Source organism: Labrus mixtus, chromosome 2 (assembly GCF_963584025.1).
Source record: "Labrus mixtus chromosome 2, fLabMix1.1, whole genome shotgun sequence".
Lineage (NCBI taxonomy): Eukaryota > Metazoa > Chordata > Actinopteri > Labriformes > Labridae > Labrus > Labrus mixtus.
In genome coordinates this window covers 20,897,552-20,922,891 of record NC_083613.1, presented here as the reverse complement: position 1 = coordinate 20,922,891, position 25,340 = coordinate 20,897,552, and the positions used below count along the sequence as shown (strand labels likewise).

The following is a 25,340-nucleotide window of genomic DNA, read 5'->3' as shown; positions in this document are numbered from 1 at the left end:
CAAAAGTCTAAAGGCCTAAGATTTCCCAAAAATAATTCATACAAATTCCTCAATTTACCCAAGTAGGTAATACATTATTTCAAAGTGTTTCAAAAACTAGATTCTCACACATATCTTTTAATAGGGTTGTTTAATATGATCAGAGTGTAAAAAAGGAAATAAATTCTACTTTATAGTGAATCTTTCATCAAAAAAGATTAGCTTTGAAATAGATATTTTAAAACTTGTACAAATATAAAGATGAAAAATCAGGTGAAAGTACAGGTAGGATCTCGTCTACAACTGGAATGTATTTAAGTCTGTTGATGTCAATAATTCAAAACAACTAACAGATCTATCTAATTTAGGATTAAATAACTTTAAGAAATGTCTAAAACTGTAAGTTGAATAAAATGTTGTATTTGCTCTCATTTTTAACACAAGTTCTAATTGATTATAGATTTGAGCTGTTCTGCTCATGAGACATTAAATAAAAAAAATCCCTTTCAATTATTTGAATGAAATAATGAAAACCAAATAAACCTGTTGGGGTTTCTGTCTTACACACTTTCACCTGTACTTAGCACTTACCAGCAGATGTTTGTGTGTTTAGACACTAATGATTATAAACTTGTCACAGCCAATGATTGACCATCCATGTGTGTGTGTGTGTGTGTGTGTGTGTGTGTGTGTGTGTGTGTGTGTGTGAACAGCATGGACTCCGGTCCACATGAGCATCTGCTGTACTGCACACCACACACTCCATTATCCCCTAGCACAGCATGTGTGTCAGCGCTGCAGGTGCCACATTAAGGTGATGTGTTTAATCATCAATTCAGGCAGGGGACGGCCCTCTTTACGCATACAACAAACACTCCGTCTCAGGCTAGTAACTGCGTTTAGACCAGTCGAGAAGGGACTTTTAGCAAGGACTGGAGTGTGTTTGGCTGTGTGTGTGTTCATATTAGAAAGACTTTTGTTTTATAGTGTAGAAAAGTTCAAAATCGAGTGGTTTCTGAGTTTTCATTCAGTGGAATGTGTTCTTCTTTGAAAAGTCGGTCTTCTATGTCAGATAATGTGAAAAGGTTAATAAGATTGACAGTGCAGGTGTAAGAACTACATACATTAAGTTTGTATGTGTCTACGTGGGTGATTCAGGCTGTTTTAGTTTGTTTCGAGTGCGTGTTTGTGCTGTTGTGAACACTGAGGATGTCTAACTCCACCATCAACTTCTATGCCCTGCCTCAGTCCTTCAGCATCTCTGACATTATTGTCATAGCAACCTACTTTCTTCTCAACCTCGCTGTCGGCATCTGGGTGAGAGTCGGAGGTGTAAATGTGTGTGGCTGTTGGGTTGATGTGTATGAGTAACAGTTTTCTCTGTCAGTCATCATGCAGGGTGAGCAGGAACACTCTGAGCGGATACTTCCTGGCTGGACGAGACATGGCCTGGTGGCCGGTGAGTCTGACACGAGCCTACTGGTGTTTTTGTAGATAAAATATAGGGGGAAGTCTGTAATTCTTTTGCACTAGATGTCATTTTTTTTCTAATAAACCCACCAAGCAGCTACACTTATTCGCAAACATCATTTCAGTTGAATTTGATTGTAAAGTTTTGAGACTTCATTTTTGTGGTATATTCACAGATACACTGCTGGTGGGATTTGCTTGGCAAATGTATCTAAAACATACATGAACTCTGGTTACTGCATGGATTTATTTTTATGTTTCTTTATACTTCAATTGCAATATGATTCAAAGTGAAATGTTCTACTTTTACTCCTTAAAATCAATCTGACAGCTAGTTTGGTATTACCCCGTGAAATAGATTAGCTGTTTCCAACCTTTAGGGACCCTTTACAAAAGACCCCAACCAGGCACTGTTCAGGGCCCCTTGTGATGTCTCTCTCCTCCTTTTTAATCTTGATTTGCTTGGAACTGTTGCTTTTGGTTTCCAATTGGAACAAGCTGTGTACATTGCCTGTGAGCCCATACTTTTTTTCAAACTTCCTCTGCTGATTTGTCGACACTAAACGGTGAAGTTAAAAGAATTGAGAGAACTGATTGGTTAGTCAGAAGTGTCAAGTCATCATTCTACAAAACCTTGCATGCTATGTTTGGTTGAGTTGCTATGATTTTTCAATGTTAAGTTCCTGCTTGTTTTTTGTGGCGTCTTGAGGACACTAACATGGGCAACACAAGGCTGTTTCACATCGCATTGCAATGACATTAAGCTAAGAACCCAACCTATACTGAGCAGGTAAATCGGCAGAGGAAAACAAATCAAAGTGATATAACCTGTTCCAAGAGAGTAGATTCAAGTAAAGCAAATGCCCTGCTATCAGTTAAGACGTTGCAGGTCATAAGATCTTCCACCAAAGAGCAGATCAGATGGGTTAATTTAAATCACTGCTTGAGATTGTCAGACGCAAAGGAAAAGTCCAACTATTCAATACAACATTTAAGAGATTAAGAGATTTACTTTTATTGATCCCTGCAAGGGGAAATTTCAGTTTTTACACTCTATGTCATGCAACACATACATGAAATATACACACACATGCACATACAGGATCCTATGGACATGCACTAATGGAGAGATGTCAGAGTGACAGAGCTGCCCACGGCGGGTGCTGCTGAGCTGGGTTGGGGGTTTGGTGTCTTGCTCAATGGTGCCTCGGCAGTGCTCAGGAGGTGATCTGGCGCCTCTCCAGCTACCAGACCAACTCCCGTATTTGATCCGCACCGACCCTCCGGTTCCCAACCCAAGTCCCTACAGACTGAGCTACTGCCACCCACTACTATTTACGATCAAAGTTATGTGATGTGTTATTTATTCCCTTTCGGATGAATAATTCAAAAAGACTTTGACGTGGGGCTGAACGGACCCTATGTTTGGGGAACAGCTGAACTAAACTATCCAACACTAAATTAAGTATTGAAAACAAGCTCCACCTCAAACAGTAGCAACAATGAAATTAAACACTGATGTATCAGCATGAACAACAGTTAGAAATACACGATAACGTAAGTTCTACTTTGAAAGCTGTTTTCTGCTAATACTTTCTCTTAATTAAGAGTTTGCATACTGTACTGAAATGCAACATTATGTCTTTAAATTGCTGTATTGGTACTTTATACTTATTCCATCACTGGTGTGCACAGATCGGAGCGTCTCTCTTTGCCAGTTCAGAAGGCTCCGGGTTGTTTATTGGTCTGGCTGGGACCGGAGCTGCTGGAGGCATCGCTGTCGCTGGTTTTGAATGGAATGTGAGTACACACACACACACACACACACACACACACACACACACACACACACACACACACACACACACACACACACACACACACACACACACATCCATCAACATCAAAGCTTAAACAAAACATTATGAGAGGACTATTTAATGGTCTTATTAATATTCAATAAAAGCAGCATAGTCTGGAATGGAGCTGAGCTCGTCTGCTTATCCTTCTGCATGGTTTCATTTGTTGTGTGCAGTATTTATAGGGATGGCTAGATAAACATAAGCTGTGCAAGTAAAACAACATACAGTTACAGGTGACATATTTCTGACTATTGTAAAATGAATGTGATCACATTACTGCTTTGAATGACGCTTTGTAGACCAAAGACTTAAATGTAATTTTGCAGGTGCATTTTGATTTTCTTCCTTCGACAGCTGTAGCAGGTTACCTACTGCAGGGGGCAGCAGCAGAACATTTTTAAAGCTAATCCAGGCACACTAGAAGGGGCACAAAAGTAGAAAAGCTTGCACATTGGGACTGCGGGAAAATAGTTCTCTGTAGGGAGTTATTTAGGAAATTTGTGGTCTAACTTCAAACTTCTTTACATGTTCTTTTTTGACTCCTCCCCCTCTTTCTCTTAGGCCACATATGTGCTGCTAGCCCTGGCCTGGGTTTTTGTACCTGTCTACATTTCCTCAGGGGTTAGTTTGCACACACACACACACACACACACACACACGCACTTATTCACTCACTCACTCACTCTCTCTCTCTCTCTCTGATAAGCCCATAAGGGTTGAGAGATGCTTGTTCAGGCTGGTTCAGCAGGTACATTTAGGTGCCAAGAGATATTCTCATCACAGTTCCCCGCCTTTAAAATTCCCCAACAGGGTGTTACAATAATACACACATACAACTGTCTTCTAGGAAACATAAATTACTTTATCCGTACATAACAACTATATTAAAAACAGGGAGTGTGATCAAATGAAACTTTCAAAATAGCTGCTAAGTAACAGATCATACTGGGCTCCTAAAACTGCCTGGAGCTTCTTCAGTTTGCCCTTTCTGTGTAACTCTTATATAAAGCAGTTGAAATGTGTTTGTTCAGATTGTGACAATGCCGGAGTACCTTGGCCGTCGTTTTGGAGGAGAGAGGATCAGAACCTACATGGCTGTCCTCTCATTGCTGTTGTCTATCTTCACAAAGATATCAGTACGATAATGTCACACACTGAAAATAAAAACTTTTTTTTTATCACTTTGCATCTTGTTGTCTATAAACCTGAATCATTTGCCTGCATTGTTGACAGATGTGTCTGTTTCTATCACTAGACTGACCTGTACTCTGGAGCCTTGTTTGTTCAGGTTTGCCTCGGATGGAACCTCTACCTGTCTACTGTCCTCATGCTGGTGGTCACTGCTCTCTACACTATTGCAGGTACACAAACATCCACACAGTTACATAGTTAGTTTCACTAATATTGTGCTTTTTTTAGAATCACTGGATTAATAACGTTTGATTGAAGATGCAAAACTTTCCTTTCAGGTGGTCTGGCTGCTGTTATCTACACCGACACTCTGCAGACATTTGTAATGATTATCGGTGCAATCATCCTAACAATCACAGGTTTTTACTATTTATAATATACAAAAAAACAACTCATAATGGTTATTTGAAGGATTGTATCAGAGATTTTTGTTCCTGGTTCACAGCATTCAATAAGATTGGCGGCTATGGCAACCTGGAGCGGGTGTACAGCATGGCGGTGCCCAGTAAGATCATTCCAAACAGCACCTGCCACCTGCCCCGTGAGGACGCCATGCACCTGTTCAGAAACGCCGTCACCGGAGACTTACCCTGGCCGGGCATGACTCTGGGGCTCACCATACTGGCCACCTGGTACTGGTGCTCTGACCAGGTACATTTATACACGTACATAAACATGCGTGTGAATGTGTAGGCAAAAAGTGCAGATAACACATTTTTGAACTTGTGCTGTAAAATGCGGTTCCACTGATGGCCACTAGAGGCTCGCTGCCGAATCTTTCACTCCACTTTAGATAAGTGAGTAAAATAAATGTAATAGTTAGAATACTGGACACTACAATATATATTGGAATATTGGACACTGCAACCAATTACGGCAGTGACACGTGTTAAGTAGTGTGTATACACTGACACACAACACTATGACTTCCAAAGATATACTTATTTATTTGCTATATGCATTACAGAACACAACATTTCGAGCCCAACCGGGCTCTTCATGAAACGTGTTCTTGCGACTCTTTCTGCACATTATCTAGTGGTGACTCAGCACCTTAATATGAGTGATGTGCGTGTGCTTGCTGACTTTTTGTTTTTTTTATACACTGACACAAACATTTGCATCTGACTGTGCAGGCAAAAATCCAAAAAAAAAACCCACATCTTTGGGGGAAATGGACTTGAGCTTGTATAGCGCTTCTCTAGTCTTTTGACTACTCAAAGCACTTTTACATCGCAGGTCACACCCACCCATTCACACACTGTTGGCAGAGGTTGCTATGTACAGTGACCATCAGAAGTAACAAATCCCATTCATACACATTCATATGCCAGGAGCAATTTTTGTTGAGTGTCTTGCCGCAGGACACATGTGGCTGAGGATCAACCCTGGGCCTTCCGATTGAGACAACCATCTCAAACAACTGAGCCACAGCCGCCCTGTCAGCAATCATCTTACCGTCATTGATGTTTTCCAGATACATTTTCTGACAGACAACCCCTTGTTGATACCCTTGATCTGGTTGAGACAATAACAGCGTTTGGTCAGCAACAATCTGTCTTTTTATTTACAACGTTCCCTTTTGGTCCCACATCAACGATTAAATTACATACATACCACTTCTCAACATCTGCATAGGTAATTCCTCACATCTGACAATATGTCAAAGCAATCAAAACAGCAGCCTACCCTGGCAAAATCAGTAACCAATCACAGTGGTATCACCATTAGAGCATGACTCCTGTATCAGTGGGGTGACATGATTTGCAAATGTTACATGTCATAGTTAAAACACAGTTACAACACATCTATGTTGGTTACAGTACAAAAATGAAAAATACCAGCAGTTGAGGTAATGAAGAAATATTTTTTCAAAACATTATTTACAATTCTAAAAGAAATACTATCACACTGTCCCAGTATCTCTCATGACTTGTTATCACCTACAAATATATACCCTGCTTATGTTAAACCATTAGAACAACTCTTGAATGAATACATTTGAGCAAAGTATGCTAAAAATGTGTGTGTGTGTGTGTGTGTGAGAGAGAGTGTTTATGCATGTTTGTAAACATACATATCAATTGCTAAATATGTATCTGTGTTCATTTTTATTCCAGATATTAGTATCAGTTACTAAAATTCGTTATCATTAAGTCTGGAAAATCCAATCATAAGCCTTTTTTCTAATAAAAACAGAAATTGAAGGATATGTAATTCATTTAAAGACAAAACCTCATCAAACAATTCCTCCAATGAAATTGCAAACCCTTGTTGACCTAGTCAAACTGTCCTAGTTACAGAGGTCCTAAATGTTGAGCCTTAAGGTTTAAAAACAGGAAATGACTTTGCATCCAAGAAATAGAGATTAACACACTGAAGAGTTATCAATTTCTTAAAATCAAATCACCATTTTTCAGGTACTTGCTCACAGTTCTACCTGGTGGGCCTGTTATTTTGAGTCGTTTTTTTCTGCGGTGCCCCACCTTTTGCCCTTAAATGTTTTAAACTGTTCAGTTTTGAGAAAGATAATCCTAGTAAGCCAGAGGGATTGGCTGGTGGCTGTGGCAATGCATGGTCTGTCTTCCTGTAACCAGGGCTGTGGCGTCTTGGCGATCGGCCGGAACGTGTCTCGCCATGCAGCCCAGATGAATCAGGCTGCAGCGTTTGACCCTGCCAGTAACGGTGTCCTCCAATCACAGGGCCAGTTGCTCGGGTAGGGCGGTGGAAACTTCCTGGTTTAGCAATGACTACTTTATTTGCTCTCAGTCGTCCATCACGACCTGGAGATTTTGAGGTCTGATACAACTACACAGAAAGAGGATGAAGAGAGAGACGAGTACGTTATTATGGGGTCACATAAGTAGTACCTCAGGGATCAATCCTTGGTTTCTCATAATTTTGTACTTGTAAATAGCAAGTACTCCAAAACTATCATTTCACTTTCCATTTTAATGTAGTCGATTCCTAGATTTACTTTCCATTTGGTAACAATGTTCCTGGGAAACTAGAGAGACTAATGGTGTTGTCACAAATACACATAAATACTAAAAGGTTCATGAAAAAAAAAAAACTTTCACTCCATTTACCCAGATTTTTTCCTATTAACCCCCAAACAACATTTCTGCATGAAGTCAGGGTGAGCTGATGTGCAAACGCAGCAGGTGATATCCAGGTAAATTCACAATAAGCGAGCAGGCTTGGAATACATCAAATTGAACGTAGCAGTGATATAACGTCAGAAACTTTCATCCTAATAGACTTTTTCATCATGTCCTGCCCTTCTAAAACCCCACACTCCTCCCACCTGACAAGTCAAAGTCTCCTGCTGTGAAGTACATACAGTATGTAGGTAGGCAAGTCAGGAGGATTTCAGGGGCAACCTATCCTGACATGTTCTTGACATTTACAGAAGTGCATGTGTGAAAAGGCTTGCGAAAATGTCCTGTCCTCCTTCACAGACGTTAAACCCAACCTTACTTCCGTTACCTCAGATAAGTGATTACGGAAGTATTCCACCCTTCATTCAGTCATATTTACACTTACGTTCAAACATTTTTTGATCACTATTATTCTCCTTATTTTTGTTTCTGTATGTGTAGGTGATTGTACAGAGGTCCCTGTCTGCTAAAAACATGAGTCATGTGAAAGGAGCATCAATCCTGGCTGCCTATCTGAAGATGCTGCCGTTCATCTTCATAATCCTTCCTGGCATGATCAGCAGAGCTCTCTATCCAGGTGCATGCACACAGATGTGGGAACACACACACACACACACACACACACACACACACACACACACACACACACACACACACACACACACACACACACACACACACACACACACACACACACACACACACACACACACACACACACACACACACACACACACACACACACACACACACACACACACACACACACACACACACACACACACACACGTTTTCATTGTAAGCATGTAGTAACCTGCTTTGACACGACTGGTGCAACACACCCTTTTTCAGTAGGATTGTATCAATGTGTTTCCTTTCTGTGTTCCTGTTCATTCTAAACAAATGTTAATCCTGTGCACTCCTTTACAGTGATCGTGCAGGAGTCAATATTGAAAATAGTAAAACAAGATATCCAAGGTGGAGATAAACAAAACATAACAAGGGACATCCCACGGGTAAAGTTTCCGTGTTGAGGGTGGGTGAGACCATTTTGTATATTCAGGAAAATTAACTGCCAGCATGTAGCGGTGATGATGTTTACATCATGGCACCACCCCCTTTTGTCTGACAAGGGGGCTTTTCAGAGGCTGGCCTACATTTTCTAGAAATTTTAAGAAGTGCGTGTGTAAAAAAAAAACAACTATCTGCAGGGTGCTCACCTGTCCTATGTGCCTGTGTGGTGAGGGGTGACCTTGTCTGCGGAGCTGCTGTGATTGGCGTATCAGGTCAGTGCTATCCTCCGTTTTGCTGGGCTCCCGTAGGTCTAGCATGCTCTGGGAGAAGCGAGCCATCATGTTGAGACCATCTCCAAGGCGCTGCCCACGACCAGACCCTGTCGTCACCCTATGGATCATCTGGTCTCTTGTTTCTGGCTGGTCACAGTCATAAAACTCCTCTTCTGATGCTGTGGAGGTGCTTGAAGGATCATCATTGGCGGCTAGGTCACATATAACCTTTGTGCTATCTTGGCTACCATCACCGTTGCTGCCTGAGTCCCGCCCGTCGTCCTTTAATAGTAAATTGCTGTGTCTTGGTTTCAGCTCCTCCTCCTCCTCCTCCTCCTCCTCCTCCTCCTCATCTGATTGGTTCATTTTCATCAGAGTCACTTGTGGTTGGCCAGGCTGATCTGAGATGACAGGGTCAACGACTATCTGCAATGTGCGTGGTTTAGGAACAGGAGGGGCTACAGTTTGTGTGTCCTCTGGAGTTTGTTTAGCATTGTCTGTTGGTTGTGAATCAGCGGTAACAGTGGGTTGTGATGTAGGAGTGTGTTTATTTGGTTTGTGTGTTTCTTGACCTACAGGTGTGTTTTGCTGCTGAGGAGGTCCTCTTGAATCTGTTACATCAGTTTCGTCTTTACACACAGCTGTTTGCGTTTGCTTTTTATACTGTTTCTTGGTTGGACTCACAGGAGTAGAGGTGTCTTTACATTTATTCCCAGAAGGATTTTCTGCTATTCCAGCTTTGTTCACATCCTGGTTTGAAGCAGGCTCCTCAGCTGGTGCAGGTACTGTCAGCGGTGAGGTGAAGCGTATAGCCTGGCTGACCTCAAACCTCTCAGACCTCTGTAAGTGAACCTGATTGGCTCGCTTTTCATCTCTGATGTTGATAAATCCAATCACATCGCTTGGTGGATCTGGCTCTGGCCAGGTGGGCAGATATGGAATCAGGTATACTTTCTCCAGATTAGCCAATCCAGGATGTATGGGTGGCTCTTCAATAACATTCTTTAAACGTCCCTTAACAATCTTTAGCCCAGGGGGAATCTGTTTGCTTGAATTTTGTTCCGAAGAAGTTTGACTTGTGTGGGTTCCTGTGGAAACCAGGGCATATTTGGGATTAATAAGTTTCCGAGCAATAGCAGCTGAAATCGGAGCAGGGGCAGCCTGAGGTAGAGGGTCAGGGATTGGTTCATCTACCATGGGAACCTTTTGGAGAGACACACCTCTGGACAGGAGGAAAAGGTCCCGAAACTGAAAGTCAAAGGTCTCCACTGCCTGTCCTGTGATCACAGTGTTGAGGTTACGGTCCAAGCGAGACGAGGACCAGGTGAAGCTGGAATAACACAGACATGGAAATAGTCATTCACAGTGGTGACTCTCCTATGAATCACAATTAGAATTCGTTTTGCCAAATACAAAAATGACATTTATTAATAGAAATAAGTCATGTAATGCCCTGAACTATAGAAAGCAAATATTCAGCTGTTGGTATTGGTATTGTTCACCCATGTTCAACCTTTTTTTTGGGGCTTTTATGCCTTTCTTTGAGAGGACAGTGGATATCGTAGGAAATCAGTAGGATGCAACCTAACTGCTAAGCCATCCTGCGCCTCCTGTGTTAGTTATTTAATTTGAAAAAAAATGTCTGAATTGGATACTGAATTTCTTCTGTGTTCAATGGCACAGCATTTTGTAGTGGCATAACCTGCTCTTCTTTAAGCAAAGTCCTTTTTACTATGTTTACAACTGACTTGATATTTGTGTACGACTGAGCACATGAAGCAAAGCGAGGCCCTATCAGGCACAGAGGAATCTAACCCTGAAATTGGTAACATTTTCAACTTCTTATACCAGACCTCCACACAAAAACATGGTGAAGCTCTTGACAAAATCTTTTGATCCCTCCAAACTTGTTTGACTCAGAATGGCTTTAGAACATTTTGTTGTTTATTATTTTTAGAAATATCAGTGGCAGTTGTGGCCATTAGAGAGAGAAAATACTTGCAGTATTTATTTAGTAACAAAGCACTTTAGACAAACATCCATTGTATCTCACAAGCCTTCTAACAAAGATTAGATTTCAACCTGCACTATTTGGTCCTCTTTAATGACCTATTCAATACTGAGAATAGTAAACTGGCTCCTAAAACAATCTGCAGAAGCCTGAAAAATTAGACAAATGAGTCCCTGTAAAATAAATGTAATTATTTTTTTTATTGACAAAGAGTAGTGTAATTGCATGCATTTTCTTTGAACTATGTAATGTAATTGCATTAGCCTGTTTGCCATTTGATTATCTGTTATCAGGGTCAAGACATATTTATAAACAAGCTTGAGCTCAATGGTCCTCCCTGTTAAAATACTGTGGTCATAAAAAATATATGACAAGTATAAGTGCAGATACAAGGTTTTTTCTGGTCAAGTTTAGTGTACTTAAAGGAAAGTAATGCAGCTAAAAGGGGACAGTACATCTAAAAATGGTAGAAACAAACACTGAGCTATTGTTTAACATCAGATTTTTAGTTTTCATACGCTTCAGCTAAATCGCTCCCTTTGCAGGTTTGCTCCATCTAAACTTGTTCTACTATGTCAAGCCTCCTACTGAGGAAATAACCCTTTATAGGTTAATCATTACTCCACCAGACATGTGTACCTTGAAGTCATGCATCATATAATGATCATGATTATCTTAGATCACATCTTTATTTCAAGTTGGGATTCCTCAACTTCCTTGGATAATGTCTGTGAGCCATACAGAGGTGTTAGTAATTACTGTAGGTAACTAAGACAACAAGAAGGGGTTGTGCATGCGTTAAGGTTATTTTTACATGATAGTGAAAGATCAATCTAATGAGAAATTTAAACTGGCAGATAAAGGTCAGCATGATGCAACAAGTATGGTTTCATATTTCTGGCCTGTTGGGAGCAGCGCTGACGCTGTTAACTAAATATTGACATATCATCTTTTGTTATCAAGTTAAGTAGCTTAAAGGTGCATGTTTGCCCCCAAACAGCTGTCACCCATACTGGATGAGACTGGGCAATGAAAGCTGAAGCTCAACAGTGGAGTAGCTGTACAGAACAGCAAAACAATGAACTGAAAGATACCAAAATGCTCAGTGGAGTAAAGGGAAACTGTAGAGTGTGGTGATAGGTTGGGTTTGTCTTGAAAAGGGAACGATTCCAAAAGTCAAAGTTATTTGAAAGAAAAACATAAATCTAGTACACAAATAAAAAGGAAACTCAGGGACTGTTTACCTTGTCAATACTTCATACTTCTTTGATACAGAAATCTGCATTTGCTGCTACTATTAGATATTTTCTTGATCCAAGCTGAAGCAAAAACATCTCGGCTCTGCATATATTATGTAACCACGCACTAGCTTTATAACATACCGTAAATAGAAACGTCTGATGCTGAAATTGTATCATGAACATGGTCGCTTGTTATCAAAAAACAATTGGCACAAGTAAGTGTGCTCAATAGGAAGACATTTTTACTGTTTCGTGACTTGGAGTTGCTATTATCTAGGGTAACAACATCAACGATCTAGGTTTCATAATATGTTTTATACTTTTTCATATGACTTGTTTTTAAACGGTACAATTTCTGTTATTTTTAATGATCCAAACAAAATATCTAAAAGCCCAGAAGATCTAAAAAACATTCTGCAACTTAGACAGTGTGCAGACGTTTGCCAGTATTCTTTGGTAATTCAAATTGAGACATTACCCAATTTATTGGGTGCCAAGACTTGGTTTGATTTTCACTAGAATAGCATCAAAGTTACAAAATCTGGAATCAGGACAACTCTATTCAGATGAAAATGAAAAAATGAATCTGGGTTTCCTTTGGTCCTTGCTTTCTAAAAAAACGTGTCACTGTTTTCATGAACATTCAAAACTAAGTGTAAAGCACACTGCTCACCTGTATGAGCCTGAGATGGCTCTGTCTCCATCAGCCAGGAGGAACTTCTGGCTCATTGAACCACGCACCTTCTGTGCTGATCGTGTGAAGAACTCCACCCCTCCACAGCACCGTACACGCAGATTCTACACAAAACATAAATGTACATACAGAGTTAATGTTATGCAAAGGGAGGCTCTTAAGGCTGTATTGTTAATGGTAGGTAGGATTTGAGTGAACAAAAGGAAATAAAGGCATCAAGAAAAAGAGGCAGCAGAAAAGCACAAGTTTCTAAGAGCTCCTTTTCTTATAATACCACCATAACCTTATGACTTTATAGGTTTGAACACTGTACATTGTAATGATGTATGTACAAGCTTGTTTGACACACCCTGCCGTGTTTGTCTTTGGCCCTGTGATAAGGGTGTGGTGCCAGGCTTAGCGTTACCTCGTAAAGCAAACATTCTGTGTGAAATCTCACAGTAGACACTAGGCACAGAAGTCCTAAATGCTCATAATGACAGGAAAGATGGCAGATAAAAAAAAAGCAGTTTAAAGAGGGGGGATGTCTGGCGGTTAATGCTATGAGGAAGGGAGAAGGAGAAGTGGAGTATTATCATGTCACAGAGAGCAAATTGTGTGCATGGTTTGGCTAATTGCCTGCAGCACAGAGCGGAATGAGCTTGGTATCTTTTTTTGGCCTCTGGTATAAAATATCTGGAAAAGCCCCCCATTACACATGAAGCATTTTCTGTTAGTGCCTGGACCAGTTCAACTCAGAGAATAAAGAAACTCAGCCCATGGTGAAAAACTAGCTGGTGCATGCACTTTGCCAAGACCTGCAGGCTAAAACATGTCACACCTCATCTGCCCTACTTTCATTGAATTCCCTTTTATAGTGTTACACTTGTTATTGCAGAAGTGTGTGTTTAATGAAAAAAAAAATTAATTTCAAATGTTGACACAGGGGCTTTTTAAACTAAACCCTTCTCTATTATTACATACTTATCGAAGTAGCCATCTATCCAACTAGCTCTAACCCCCCCCCCCCCCACACACACACACACATCAAAACACCATCTGTGTATGTATGTGTGTGTGTTTCTACAAACCTTCAGGTGTCCACGGTGCATATCAGCTCTGCCACACATGGAAAGAAAAGAGGGGACTGCAGCCTGGTCGATGATAATGTAAACAGGAACTTTGCGCCTGTAGCCTGCATCCAGCAGGTCTCGAAAGATATCCACATCTGTAAACACATCCATCACCACGGCTATCACCTAAAAAAAAATACCAAAGAGAGGAAACCAGAAATGGGGTTAGTTTTTCCTGGTCTGTGAGGTTGATTTAGATTTGAGCTGCTCCTATAAACAATATTCATCTCACAAATCCTCTAGGAAGCATTGCATATGTGAGAACTAGATGTTAAAGTAAATTAAACCCTCAAAGTGAAAGTACTTGTCTGAACATGAGTGTCCCATAAGGAGACTGTGGCTATAGAGTGTGAAGCGGCTGACAATGCGAGTTCAACAGGGCAAACACAGTGACAGCATGGCACCTCCTCACACAGCGCTGTCTATTCACTCCTCACTTGACCCAGTTTGAATTTTGAGAACTGAACAATTGATGCGCCAAAGACTGGCAACTTTAGAAATTAGCTGAACATGAAAATTGCTCTGGAAAAGGTCTAGTTGAGGCTTTACCTCAGATTTCAAATCCATATTATTCCTAGTGTACTTGTGTGTGGTGACACATTGTTGATCCAATCTAAATAGAGTTAGAAACAGTAGAAGGTGAAAGAGGCTATGTGCATGCCTATAAAAACAAGAATAGCTTAAGCTCAGGTAAGCTGAGCTATAAAGCTGCGTTGAGGAAAAAGTTATTGCCCGGGTCGCTGCCTTAAATGCCTTCCAAATCATAAAAAAAGTAGTCTGCCTTGGAACTTTTAAGTACTAGGCCATTAATGCATGTAAGAGATTTTGTACAGGGGGTTGGTATGAGTAAAGACGTCAGCATTTTTTCCCACTGCCGTGTCAAGATTAGGCTTGTTGTATTAAACTTTGCTGTTTGCATCGGTGTGTGTGTGTGTGTGTGTGTGTGTGAGAAAAGGGCGACGAGAAGTAGGTCTTTAGACAATTTACATATTTGACATGAAAAAGTGACTATAAACTCTAGACTTAGTGTATATGAGAGACACGGTTAAATACAGTCCAACTTCAGCTATAGGAGATACATTTTGTAAGATACAGTATATACCTTGTCATGTGCAACTGCATAGCTCTCAGCAATGTGAATGGAGAAAACATTTTTTATTTCAACAGGGACATATTCATATTTAGATAACTCAGAACATCAGGACAACTTTATCTTGCTTTGTGTGCCAAGTAAAAAAAAAACAGACAGGAAGTTTCTGTTGTTTTTAACAGATGAAAACTGCAACAGCTGGAATGGCTCTAGAACAAGAGAATGTTTTGTGTTTTTCATCAAAAAGTCAAAGAGCTCAAAAGAGCAGCTGATTATTTTTTCCAATAAACCAAGTACTAATCCGTTAGACCTCAACACAGTGCCCATTGATAACTTTGTCAGTCGTGTGAAGGTTTTCTTTCAAGGGTTTCTACTTAGGCCTATTTTTATGTTTAGATCAGTGAAAGTGGATTGTGTTTTCCTCTTTGATGTGATGGGTTGGTTGCACTGGAACAACTTCAAACCTTAGTGAAGTTTTTGTCAAGGCTACACACTATCTTCTGTAGTGATGGTGTTTTTTTATTTGATTGTTTAATGTTACAATGTGCTTTGTTCACAAGAGTTGCATATAGGATACATGGAGAAGCCAAATAAAAACCTAGTAAAATATAAGGAAATCCTACAACAACTCAAGTTTTATCTTAAAACATTCTTTGACACAGTGCAAACACTTAGTTATAGTCTTGGTTGCACATAAAACAAACTTTTAACAGGCCTACAGGACTCCACTTTCACTTCTAATTCGGATGTTTCTGTTATTTCGCATGATTTGTTTGACATCATTGACCTTTACTTAATCTAAACACTGCATTATGAACAATAACATCCCCTTCATCTTCCTGCATGCTTACCTTTTGGGCTGATGCAATGGTCTTACGCACCACTTCTTTGATGTGCGTGTGTCCGTCAGTGGGAGGTTGGGTGTACACGGTCACGCGCGTGACCCCTCTGTAGGAATTGGCCTCGGGCCAACCGAGGTCCAACTCCGCCACTGAGGCTTCAGATCGGTCCGGCCAGTACTGGAGGGACACCGGACCGTCAGCGTCTTCCGCGGACCCTGGGGTGATATTCCCCAGCCCTGGAGTAGTGCTCCCTGGGCCGGGCGTGTCTGGCTTCTGGTGATGCTCGTGCCCAGGTCGGTAGGCCTCCGCTATCTGTGCAATTCGCTCCAGCTCCGGTTCCGAGAGGAATTGCCGGATGTTATTTTCGAGGGTGTAGTCCATGAACGCATCACGGCCCTTGGTGATGAGAGCCTCCAGCGCCAGCCTTTGGTCCTCACTGTAGAAAAACTCCGGTTTGCTCTCGCTCACGCGCCAGTTTATGTGGTGGTCGTCCAGACACTGAATCTGAGACAACGCCATGGCCCAAGTGTACCCACCGGTTTGTAAATAGTTAAGTAGCCTACTGGAAACACTCTGACCCACTTTCCATTCGTCGCTCCAAAAGGTCAGACTTCGAAAAAGTATGACTTCTCATCACGGCCCACAGGCCTGTGAGGGAAATATTAAACACAACCTGCGAAAATATTCACGTGTGAATGAGATAAACCTCCTGAACATACTCCAGCTCCAGCTCTCTTGTTACTCCCACACACACTCAGGTGTTTGAGAACAAAGCCTTCAAGCCCAAAGCCACGCCTCTCACCTGACAGGGGCCGGGCGACTCCAGCGGCGGCGACCCGGTTCAGCTGCTGTAGCCGCGGGGCCCGGCGGAAAACGGAGACACAGGCAGCCGAGTGGTTGTGCGTGTCTGCCAGTGAGTCAGGCTACAGCGGAAAGCACACTTGAGATGAAGACACAAGTCATTAATCCTCCTTTAAATGTGTTGAAACAGAGCATGATTCAGCTCTGTCGCTGACGAGTCACTTTTCTTCTTCGTTTCTTGAGTTTGAACGCTGCAGCTGTTGCGGGCACACAAAAAAATGGCAACTTCTGATGAGTTCCCCCGAAACACAGAAAAGTTCATATCACTGACGTGGCGCCTGAGTCCAACCTTTCCTTGCGTTGAAATCACGTCGGTGTGTCTTTCTCATAAACGTCCCCCCTCGCCTTTAAGTTCAGATAAGTCCAGTGTGGAGCAGACGGTGGGTGTCTGACCCTGGAATTCGCAAACGGAAGTTCTGATACCGGGACAGAAAGGCGGAGTGTCCCGGGAGTGTAGAGAGTAGACAGGCTTCAAACTCCACCCTCCTGCATAGACAGACGGAGAGGAATCCTGTAGCTCACAGTTTATGAACTCACCAATTGTGACAAGTTAACACCATGGGACTTCATTGTTTAAAATGTTGTCATATAGGGTAACTCATCCATAGGCACGCATGATTTTTTTTAATTATCGATACTTAGGAGTATTTAAAAAATTTAAAAATAAATGTTTTAAGTTTACTAGGCAGTGGTGAGATGCTCTTTAGTAGCCTACATCTAAAAGCCTTCTCTCATTCTGATTCCACCCCCACCCATTTTTTTTTTCAACTTACTTGCACTGCATTCAAGTAGAAATATTGGATTTACTGGATGCATTTGGTGATTAATGGTCATATTTAGAGTATTTAGCTGGTAATGAAATGGCCTCAAATCAATAGCCTGAGTGATGCATCTACACAAACAATACAAATGAGCAACTATGTTGATTCTTGCTAAACCGTAATCTTATATGCATGTCACACCTGCTGCCAGGTGTCAGAAAAGGTGATTAACAGCATGATGCCAAAACAGTCTTTATTTTCTTTCCCAAATGTTTTGATAATTGTTTCAGTCGTTTTTCATGGAAGAACATTTCTGGTGCCAATTTTTATAATTCCAGCAGGAAGGACAACGGAACAAGAGCACTGAAAACATCAATCTCGTATAGGTCATTTAGGATAAAGACAGAGATACTTATGTTGTCCAACTTAAAGGAATATTTTGCCTCAGCATGAGTAGAAAATAGAGCAAAGGAGCATGAATTTTGCATAGAGAATAGTAGAATATTTTGTTACCACTTCCACTCTTGTGACAGTGTCTTCATATTTCAGACTCTGTGGGATGTGTGGATCCAGAGGAGTGTGTGCGCGTGTGTGGAGCTGAGGTGGGATGCTCAAACATCGCCTTTCCCAAACTGGTCATTGAACTCATGCCAAGTGGTGAGAACATTGCTCTCAATAAACAAAGTTAAAAAAAATAGACATGTTTCTTAATGTGTCTATTTTTGAATCTGTTCATTTGCATGTGTGTATTACAGGCTTGAGAGGACTTATGATAGCAGTGATGATGGCTGCTCTGATGTCCTCGCTCACCTCCATCTTCAACAGCAGCTCCACACTCTTCACTATGGACATCTGGAAGAAACATCGCCCACGTGCCTCAGAACGAGAGCTGCTTCTGGTCGGCAGGTAACACTTCTTAAGCCTCCCTGACCAAAACATCAAATGTGCAATATGAAAATGAAAAGTTCACTTTTAGCAACTGGATCAATAAAGAAAAAGGACGTTTGAAATACATTTAAAGGCATGTTCTGTTTGCTCCAGGATCGTGACTGTGATCTTGGTGGTGGTGAGTGTGGTGTGGATCCCCATCTTGCAGTCGGCTAACAGTGGTCAGCTGTATGTTTACATCCAATCAGTGACAAGCTACCTCGCTCCACCTGTCACTGCTGTCTTCACTCTGGCTGTCTTTTGGAAGAGGACCAACGAGCAGGTAACTCATATATAGGCCTACACTAAGGGCTGAAACTATCTTCCCCCCCCCCCCCCCCCCCCCCCCCCCCCATTTTGGATGAATTCATCATTAGTTTTATTTAGAATTAAGATAAACATTCCCAAATAGAATGACTTAAAACTGCTTATTGTTTAAGATCAACACACTAAACCTTGAATATTAAAAAATCCCACTGATATAAAAAATAGAAATGCAGCAAATCTTAAAAGAAAAAGGAACCGGCAAATAATGATATTTTGTCTGGATAAATCACTTTAACAAAATTATTTGTTCAATATTCAACTAATTCTTAGAGCACTAATTACATTACAAACGTGATAAAAATAAACCCAACTCATTTCATTAACATTTTAGAGACTGCTACAAAACAGCTTCTGCTGCTTTCATTTCAGCAAGGAGCAATAAACATTAGAACAGAAATATCAAAACTCTATTCAAAATATAGTCAATGCTGGAAAACAATCAGAAATGTCTTGGTGTTTTGAGTCTTTCCTGAGTGCTCTGTTTGTCCATTCTCCCACACTGTACTGGTGCACAGTTTTATTATCCTCACATGGGTTCCAGCTGCCAAAAACCCTCACTGCTCAGTGTGGAGTACTGGAGTGTGTGTGTGTGTGTGTGTGTGTGTGTGTGTGTGTGTGTGTGTGTGTGTGTGTGTGCGTGTGTGTGCGTGTGTGTGCGTGTGTGTGCGTGCGTGTGTGTGCGTGTGTGTGCGTGTGTGTGCGTGTGTGTGTGTGCTAATGTACATGCATATCTATGTGTGTGATAGCACCACCCATTTTATTAAGTGTATTGTTTATTATTTCCTCTGTATAGTCACGGACATGATTGTTCGGCTCCTTCACATGTGAAGTGAGAGTTGTTGATATTGATACTGGAAGATAACAAAGTGCAAGTAAGGGCATGTGTGAATATATTGGAAGACAAAGGTTAACAGAGAGCGATATAACAGATAAAACTTATGTGGTAAGAATGTGTATGAGCCCAGAGCTAATAACACACATGTTGAAACATCTTTCTTTCTACAAGTGAAGACCAGTCTGCTGGATAGTCAACAATTCAGTTTTAATAGAGCAAGTTCTGGGTGTGTCTGCACCTTGTGGACATGCTGTTAAGATATTAAATGGTTGCAGATGGTTTTCTAAGTTTTTCACAGTGAAAAGGTTCTTCCTTTTTACTGTAATGTAAATGTTTTCCTTTTCTAACTCTGAATGAAGCTTAAAAGAGTCTATGTAAGGTTACTGTCTAATGCATTACGTCAGAGGTTGGCAGGAGCCCATGCAATCACTCTGATTTGCAGCTAGCATGACTAGTTTTTCTAACCTTGTTTAAACAGGATTTTATATTTAAAAGAAGCGAGGAAATACAGTTAAAACGAAATAGTTTACAGAGATGCGTTAAACTTGCACATTTATACCAAATTTAGCGCCAATGTCTTTAAACCAGCGGAAGACCCAAGTTGGGACTGGACTGGAGGAGCAAACACTCTGATTTGCAGGAAGTCACAGTTACAGTGATTGTTTGTTTTTTATGTTTATATCTGCTGTAAAATTAGCAATTTAATATGTGTCCTTGGGATTCCTTGGCTTTTGCAGACAGCCTCAAGTGAACAATCGAGGAACTCCAGTTTTTTACTCTTCAGCATCGGTTTAATTTTTCAACGCCAGAGGTCAAAGCTTGGTTCGTGTGCTAACACAAAAAAAATGTGACAGTGATACCACCAGGATATCTTCATTGTGAACACGTGTCAGCATGCTTAAACAAATAAAATGGTGATAATGAGGATGAGAAATATTATACTGTCCAAAAACCAGATTACCATTGTCATTGTGAGCATGTTTAAGCATGCTAGTATCAGCATATACCTCAAATCCCCATAACTCTTACAGTAAGTGTCACATGCTGCTGCTAGCTAGCATGACTAGCTTGTTTAGCCTTGTTTAAACAGCAACGCTAATTTCATATTAAGAAGAAGCGATGAAATACAGTTGCCACAAAATAGTTAACTGAAATGTCTTAAAGCTTTAACATGTATACCACATTTAGTCAATTTAAATCTGTATGCTCCAACGTCTTTAAGCCAGCAGGAGACCCAAGACGGAACTGGACAAGAGGAGTTGTTAAATGTCACAGCCATCTGTTAACATTTCACTTTAAACCCATTAAAAGTTATTGAGAAGGGTCAATAGCTGTGGTACATAAATGCTGTGAGTTTTTTTCTTTTTGGTTCATATAAACACAGTGAGCATATGGCTGTAAGAAACTTAATGTTGGTGTCTCATGTGGACAAAGGACACTCGTTAGTGCACAGGATGTGTCACATGCTGACTAGTCTGACTCAGCAGTGAGCAAACAACAAAGAACTATTTAATTAGAACATGACGTGTCTTTGAGGCACAGCTGCAAATCTAACCTATAAAACACTTATTAACCCTGCTATTAGTATTGTTATTTCAAGCTCATGTTGTGCATATGATGGTTTTTTTCTTGAGCCGTCTTTGTATTAATCCTAGGAATTTCCTTCAAGGGTTTTGCAATGAAAAGTGCTGTTTTTCTTTTTTACATTTTGAGATTGAAACTGAAACCAGAAAAGCAGAACTCACACAACAGTTGGCAATGTAACAACAAAAATGTTTTTTTTTCTGAAAGAAGATAGAAAATATAGAACAAAAGTAGGCTACAGCTCTTTACTCTGTGTTTTGAAAATCTCATTATTTTTACTAGCGTTTAGTCAAAGTGCACGGATCACATTCTTTGCTGAAGGTTGAATAGAAAAGGAGACAGAGAGTTATTTGTGTCACTGCATTTGTGTCACACGTGTGCGTACTTAAGTGAGAAGTGACACGACAATGACAGATTATCGTTGTGGGAAAGTGAGAGCGCTGCGAGGCGAACACACCCAAGTGTGACCCAGGCCTGTTGCAGGAGTTACACTGACACATTTAGAAGCTGAAGGTTTAACAAATAAATCCAGATATGCAATATAACCTGAGTGTGTTTCTTTGTGTGTATTCAGGGGGCATTCTGGGGCCTGATGGTGGGTCTGGTGGTGGGTGTGTGTAGAATGGTGCTGGAGTTTGCCTTCCCCCCTCCCAGATGTGGCGTTGTGGACTCAGCTCCTGCGGTGCTGCGTGATGTCCACTACCTCCATTTTGCCATCTTGCTGTGTGGGCTAACTGCTATTGTTGTAACTATAGTATCACTGCTCACACCTCCACCCAGCCACGAGCAGGTGTGTAAACTTCAGACACAGAAAACACCAGATCTAATAGGGAAGTTATGACTGTAAGTATTTTCCTGTTGACATACCTGTACTTTTATCTGCTTAACGTTAGAAAATGGATACATCTGAGGTAAAGGAAGAGGCATCATCTAAAGGATTGTCTACATGCTACATATTTCAAGTATTTCTAAAGCCGTTAACCCGATTGTTTTGTCTGACATTCCTCAGGCCTTTGTGTGAACTTGCAGTGCAAACAGCAGCCGTTCTGATTAAATGCTCTGTCACAATTCACATTTCAAGAGGATTAGCCCAAACTTGAAAAAGAGAGATTTTTTCCACTCCTTGTATCTGTGTTCTGTGTAAATGTTCAGACATCCTTTCCCACAGTATTCGCAAAAACCAAAAATTAGACTATACATAGAAATGAAACCAGGATTTACCTTAATGAGTAAAAAGACTATGAAGCTTAGCTGGTGAAATGACCACCAATTATTATTTGTACTTAAAATGAATAAATACAGTATCATCAATAGAAAAGTTTGACATTTTAAAGATTTATTTTTGGGGGGCTTTTCATGCCTTCCCTGAGAGACAAGACAGTGGATAAAGTTGTAAATCAGCAGGAAATACAGCGGGGAAGGACATGCGGGAAAGAGGCCACGATTTGAACCCGGGATGCCTGCTTTGAGGAATTCTGCCTGTGTACATGGGGTTTGCATCTGTTAAACACGAAGCTATAGCCAACAGCTAGCTGGCCTGGTTCTGTCAAAATGGAAAAAAAACTACCAACAAGGACCACTTAAGATTGCCGATAAAATGACTATATCTAGCATATCTTAACAAGTTAGCCATATCCAGTTTCTGTAGTCTTTATGCTTGGCTAAGTAAAGCTATAAGCTAAAAAGCTATTAGCTCCAGCTTCATGGGATCTATCATTACTTCTAACTCTTTTTAAGAAAGAATCATACATCCTATAATATGAAACACATCAGGATTTTGTCAACAAAGCTGTTGTTTTTTTTACAATTGTAGATTTTGAAAATAATTGATTTGCTTTTAATTCATTCAATTTGGTTACATGTCTTTTTTCTTCTCTCTTAGTTATGTAACCTGACATGGTGGACTATAACTGAACAACCACAAAGAGAAATACCTCTACAGAAAGTGTCCTCTGTCAGCCACCGTAGCTCCCAGAGTAAGATTCTGAATAGTCAGGCCACATGGAATAAAACCAGCCATCATGTGATTTACAGTCATCTCTGTAGATTTTGCTTGAGTAACTTCCTGTGTCTGCTGTGTGTGTGTGTGTGTGTGTGTGTGTGTGTGTGTGTGTGTGTGTGTGTGTGTGTGTGTGTGTGTGTGTGTGTGTGTGTGTGTGTGTGTGTGTGTCTTTCAGGCTCTGAGCCAACTCGGAGTGTGACATGTGGTCATGGTGCGGGATTGTGTATCTCAGCAGCTCGGCGATCAGAAGAGACTCCAGCTCCCAGAGTGCTTAGTGTCAGAGAGAGTGTGTTCTGGTCCAGGTTCTGCTGTGTGAACGCTCTCCTCTTGGTCAGCATTAACATTTTTCTGTATGCATACTTTGCCTGAGTCAAGGATCCGATTTAACATCCTGCCTCGCCCTCCCGCTGAACCTCTGCCAAACTCTGAAACATGAACCCAGAAACTCTGCCTGCCTGCCAAACAGCCTCTAATTTCTCCAGGTACTCTACGGCGTAGAAGCAAGCTGTGATTTTTATACATTGTATGCATATCTTTCAAAAATCAAGGCAATGTACTGTATTTAAAGTGAATCATACAGGTGTACATGCAGATGTAGAACATTTCAAACAAAAAAGTCTGACAGCACATACCTCTCTGCTAAGGGCTGCACACACCTCTTAATGTCTTATTTGGTTTGATTTTTCTTTAATCTGCTCCACATTTCCATCAAATTAAACATAATGATGGATAATAATCACAAAGTCAAGAGTCAAAATGTGAAATTTCTAACATTGTTGTTAATTGCATGGTTGTGTTGGGGAAAAAAACAACTTTACTAGACACAAGCCTTTTACACATTATGCACTCCTGAATCTTTTTTTCTAAATTTTTAAGCAGGTTGTCCCAAAATCCTCCTGACTTGCCTGTGATCACACATCACAGCAGGAGACTTTTCCTGGGGATGGGGTGTGGGGCATGAAGATAAAACGCGGTGCGGAAATAGTCGACGAATCACACAAGTCTGACGCTATGTTCACAGTTTATGCCTTTATAACAATGGTACGTGTATTCACAGTTAAAACTAACAAGTGGAATAGAACATATTGCTTAGTAGAAAAGCGTATATAAAGTGTGTCAAATTGCACCAGTTGACTACCAGTCGTGTGATATAAATGTCAACACTCCTGCCCCCTCGTTGCAGGGAGTTTTCCTGAATATTTTCTGCTATGTTCTCGTATTAGCTCACACAACTTCCCATTGAAACTTTACCAAGGAGCTGGTCGAAAAACTCAATGTGAAACTGTGTGAAATGATGTGAAAAATGTGGCCATTTGCATTCAAACACACAGTTAGACCTAAACATTTCTGGACATTTTCAGGAGTTCTGTGCATGTGTAGAAACACCAATATAGTATTTCTACAGTCATGTTTTTTTTCTTGTGTTTGTTCTCTTTTCTCTTATGTACTATAGGCTTTTGGTTTGCTTATGAAACCTCCATTCCCATGTTTTGTGGATGAGTCTAAAACTTTTGGAGATGTATAGTAGAAATGACAGTGAAGCAAAAATATGCAGTAAATGTTGGATAAAAATGACTTCTGAATGAAAGGGCATCACAAGCTTACAAAACATAAAGTAAGATGATACTCTATAATGGGAATAAATCTGTGTTGTTTTGGTTTTATGTGACTTGTGTAAATATGTGTCTTTATGAGTCTGTGTGCGTAATTCAATAAACAGTAAATGGTGATCTATATGGCCTTGTGTATGCTCAAATAAATCTATAATATTTGCATCAGAACCTCAAGTGTCCAAAAATGAATCCATGGAAGAGGATTTATGACCAGGTAAATCTTAATTTATCTTCTGTTCAGTTTACCTGCATTTACCAAGAAGAACACAAAAAATGGTAATTTTTTTTAAATAATATCAATATGAGCTGTAAATGAAAAGAGGATGTTATGGCTAAAATGATCGTAGAGGTTCACTCTATAGCTTTGAGACTCCGTCATTCTATTCCTTCTTATTTGAAAATTCTCAGTTTCTGTTTTTAAATTAAATTACTGGTCTGAAATGTAAAACTTTGAACAACATGAAACCCACAAAACGCAAGGTGACATATCT

General features: G+C 40.6%; 2 protein-coding genes across 2 annotated transcripts; one reads left to right on the top strand and one right to left on the bottom strand.

Moving 5' to 3' along the window:
• The first annotated feature begins 774 nt into the window (after positions 1-774).
• Positions 775-24,046, top strand: slc5a10 (solute carrier family 5 member 10). The gene is made up of 15 exons (XM_061055886.1): positions 775-1,296; positions 1,367-1,438; positions 3,145-3,249; positions 3,873-3,932; positions 4,343-4,447; positions 4,567-4,672; positions 4,781-4,861; positions 4,948-5,153; positions 8,105-8,240; positions 18,111-18,218; positions 18,317-18,467; positions 18,603-18,771; positions 21,809-22,024; positions 23,117-23,210; positions 23,412-24,046. Exons 1-15 carry the CDS (start codon positions 1,189-1,191, stop codon positions 23,603-23,605), a joined length of 1,911 nt encoding a protein of 636 aa, XP_060911869.1. The 5' UTR covers positions 775-1,188; the 3' UTR covers positions 23,606-24,046.
• On the bottom strand, positions 6,042-17,232 carry fam83gb (family with sequence similarity 83 member Gb). The gene is made up of 5 exons (XM_061055854.1): positions 15,949-17,232; positions 13,966-14,133; positions 12,875-12,999; positions 8,884-10,279; positions 6,042-7,310 (listed from the first exon to the last, which is right to left on the bottom strand). Exons 1-5 carry the CDS (start codon positions 16,456-16,458, stop codon positions 6,939-6,941), a joined length of 2,571 nt encoding a protein of 856 aa, XP_060911837.1. The 5' UTR covers positions 16,459-17,232; the 3' UTR covers positions 6,042-6,938.
• Positions 24,047-25,340: the final 1,294 nt, after the last annotated feature.

What these genes read in the sequence shown, in the direction of transcription:
- slc5a10 (XM_061055886.1), top strand. Translation starts at nt 1,189, where the DNA reads ATGTCTAACTCCACCATCAACTTCTATGCCCTGCCTCAGTCCTTCAGC. An exon ending in GAGACATGGCCTGGTGGCCG is followed by an intron (nt 1,439 to 3,144) that starts GTGAGTCTGACA and finishes TGGTGTGCACAG; the next exon opens with ATCGGAGCGTCTCTCTTTGC. An exon ending in TCGCTGGTTTTGAATGGAAT is followed by an intron (nt 3,250 to 3,872) that starts GTGAGTACACAC and finishes TCTTTCTCTTAG; the next exon opens with GCCACATATGTGCTGCTAGC.
- fam83gb (XM_061055854.1), bottom strand. Translation starts at nt 16,458, where the DNA reads ATGGCGTTGTCTCAGATTCAGTGTCTGGACGACCACCACATAAACTGG. An exon ending in CCATTGCATCAGCCCAAAAG is followed by an intron (nt 14,134 to 15,948) that starts GTAAGCATGCAG and finishes ATTTTTTTTTAG; the next exon opens with GTGATAGCCGTGGTGATGGA. An exon ending in GCCATCTCAGGCTCATACAG is followed by an intron (nt 10,280 to 12,874) that starts GTGAGCAGTGTG and finishes GTGTTATTCCAG; the next exon opens with CTTCACCTGGTCCTCGTCTC.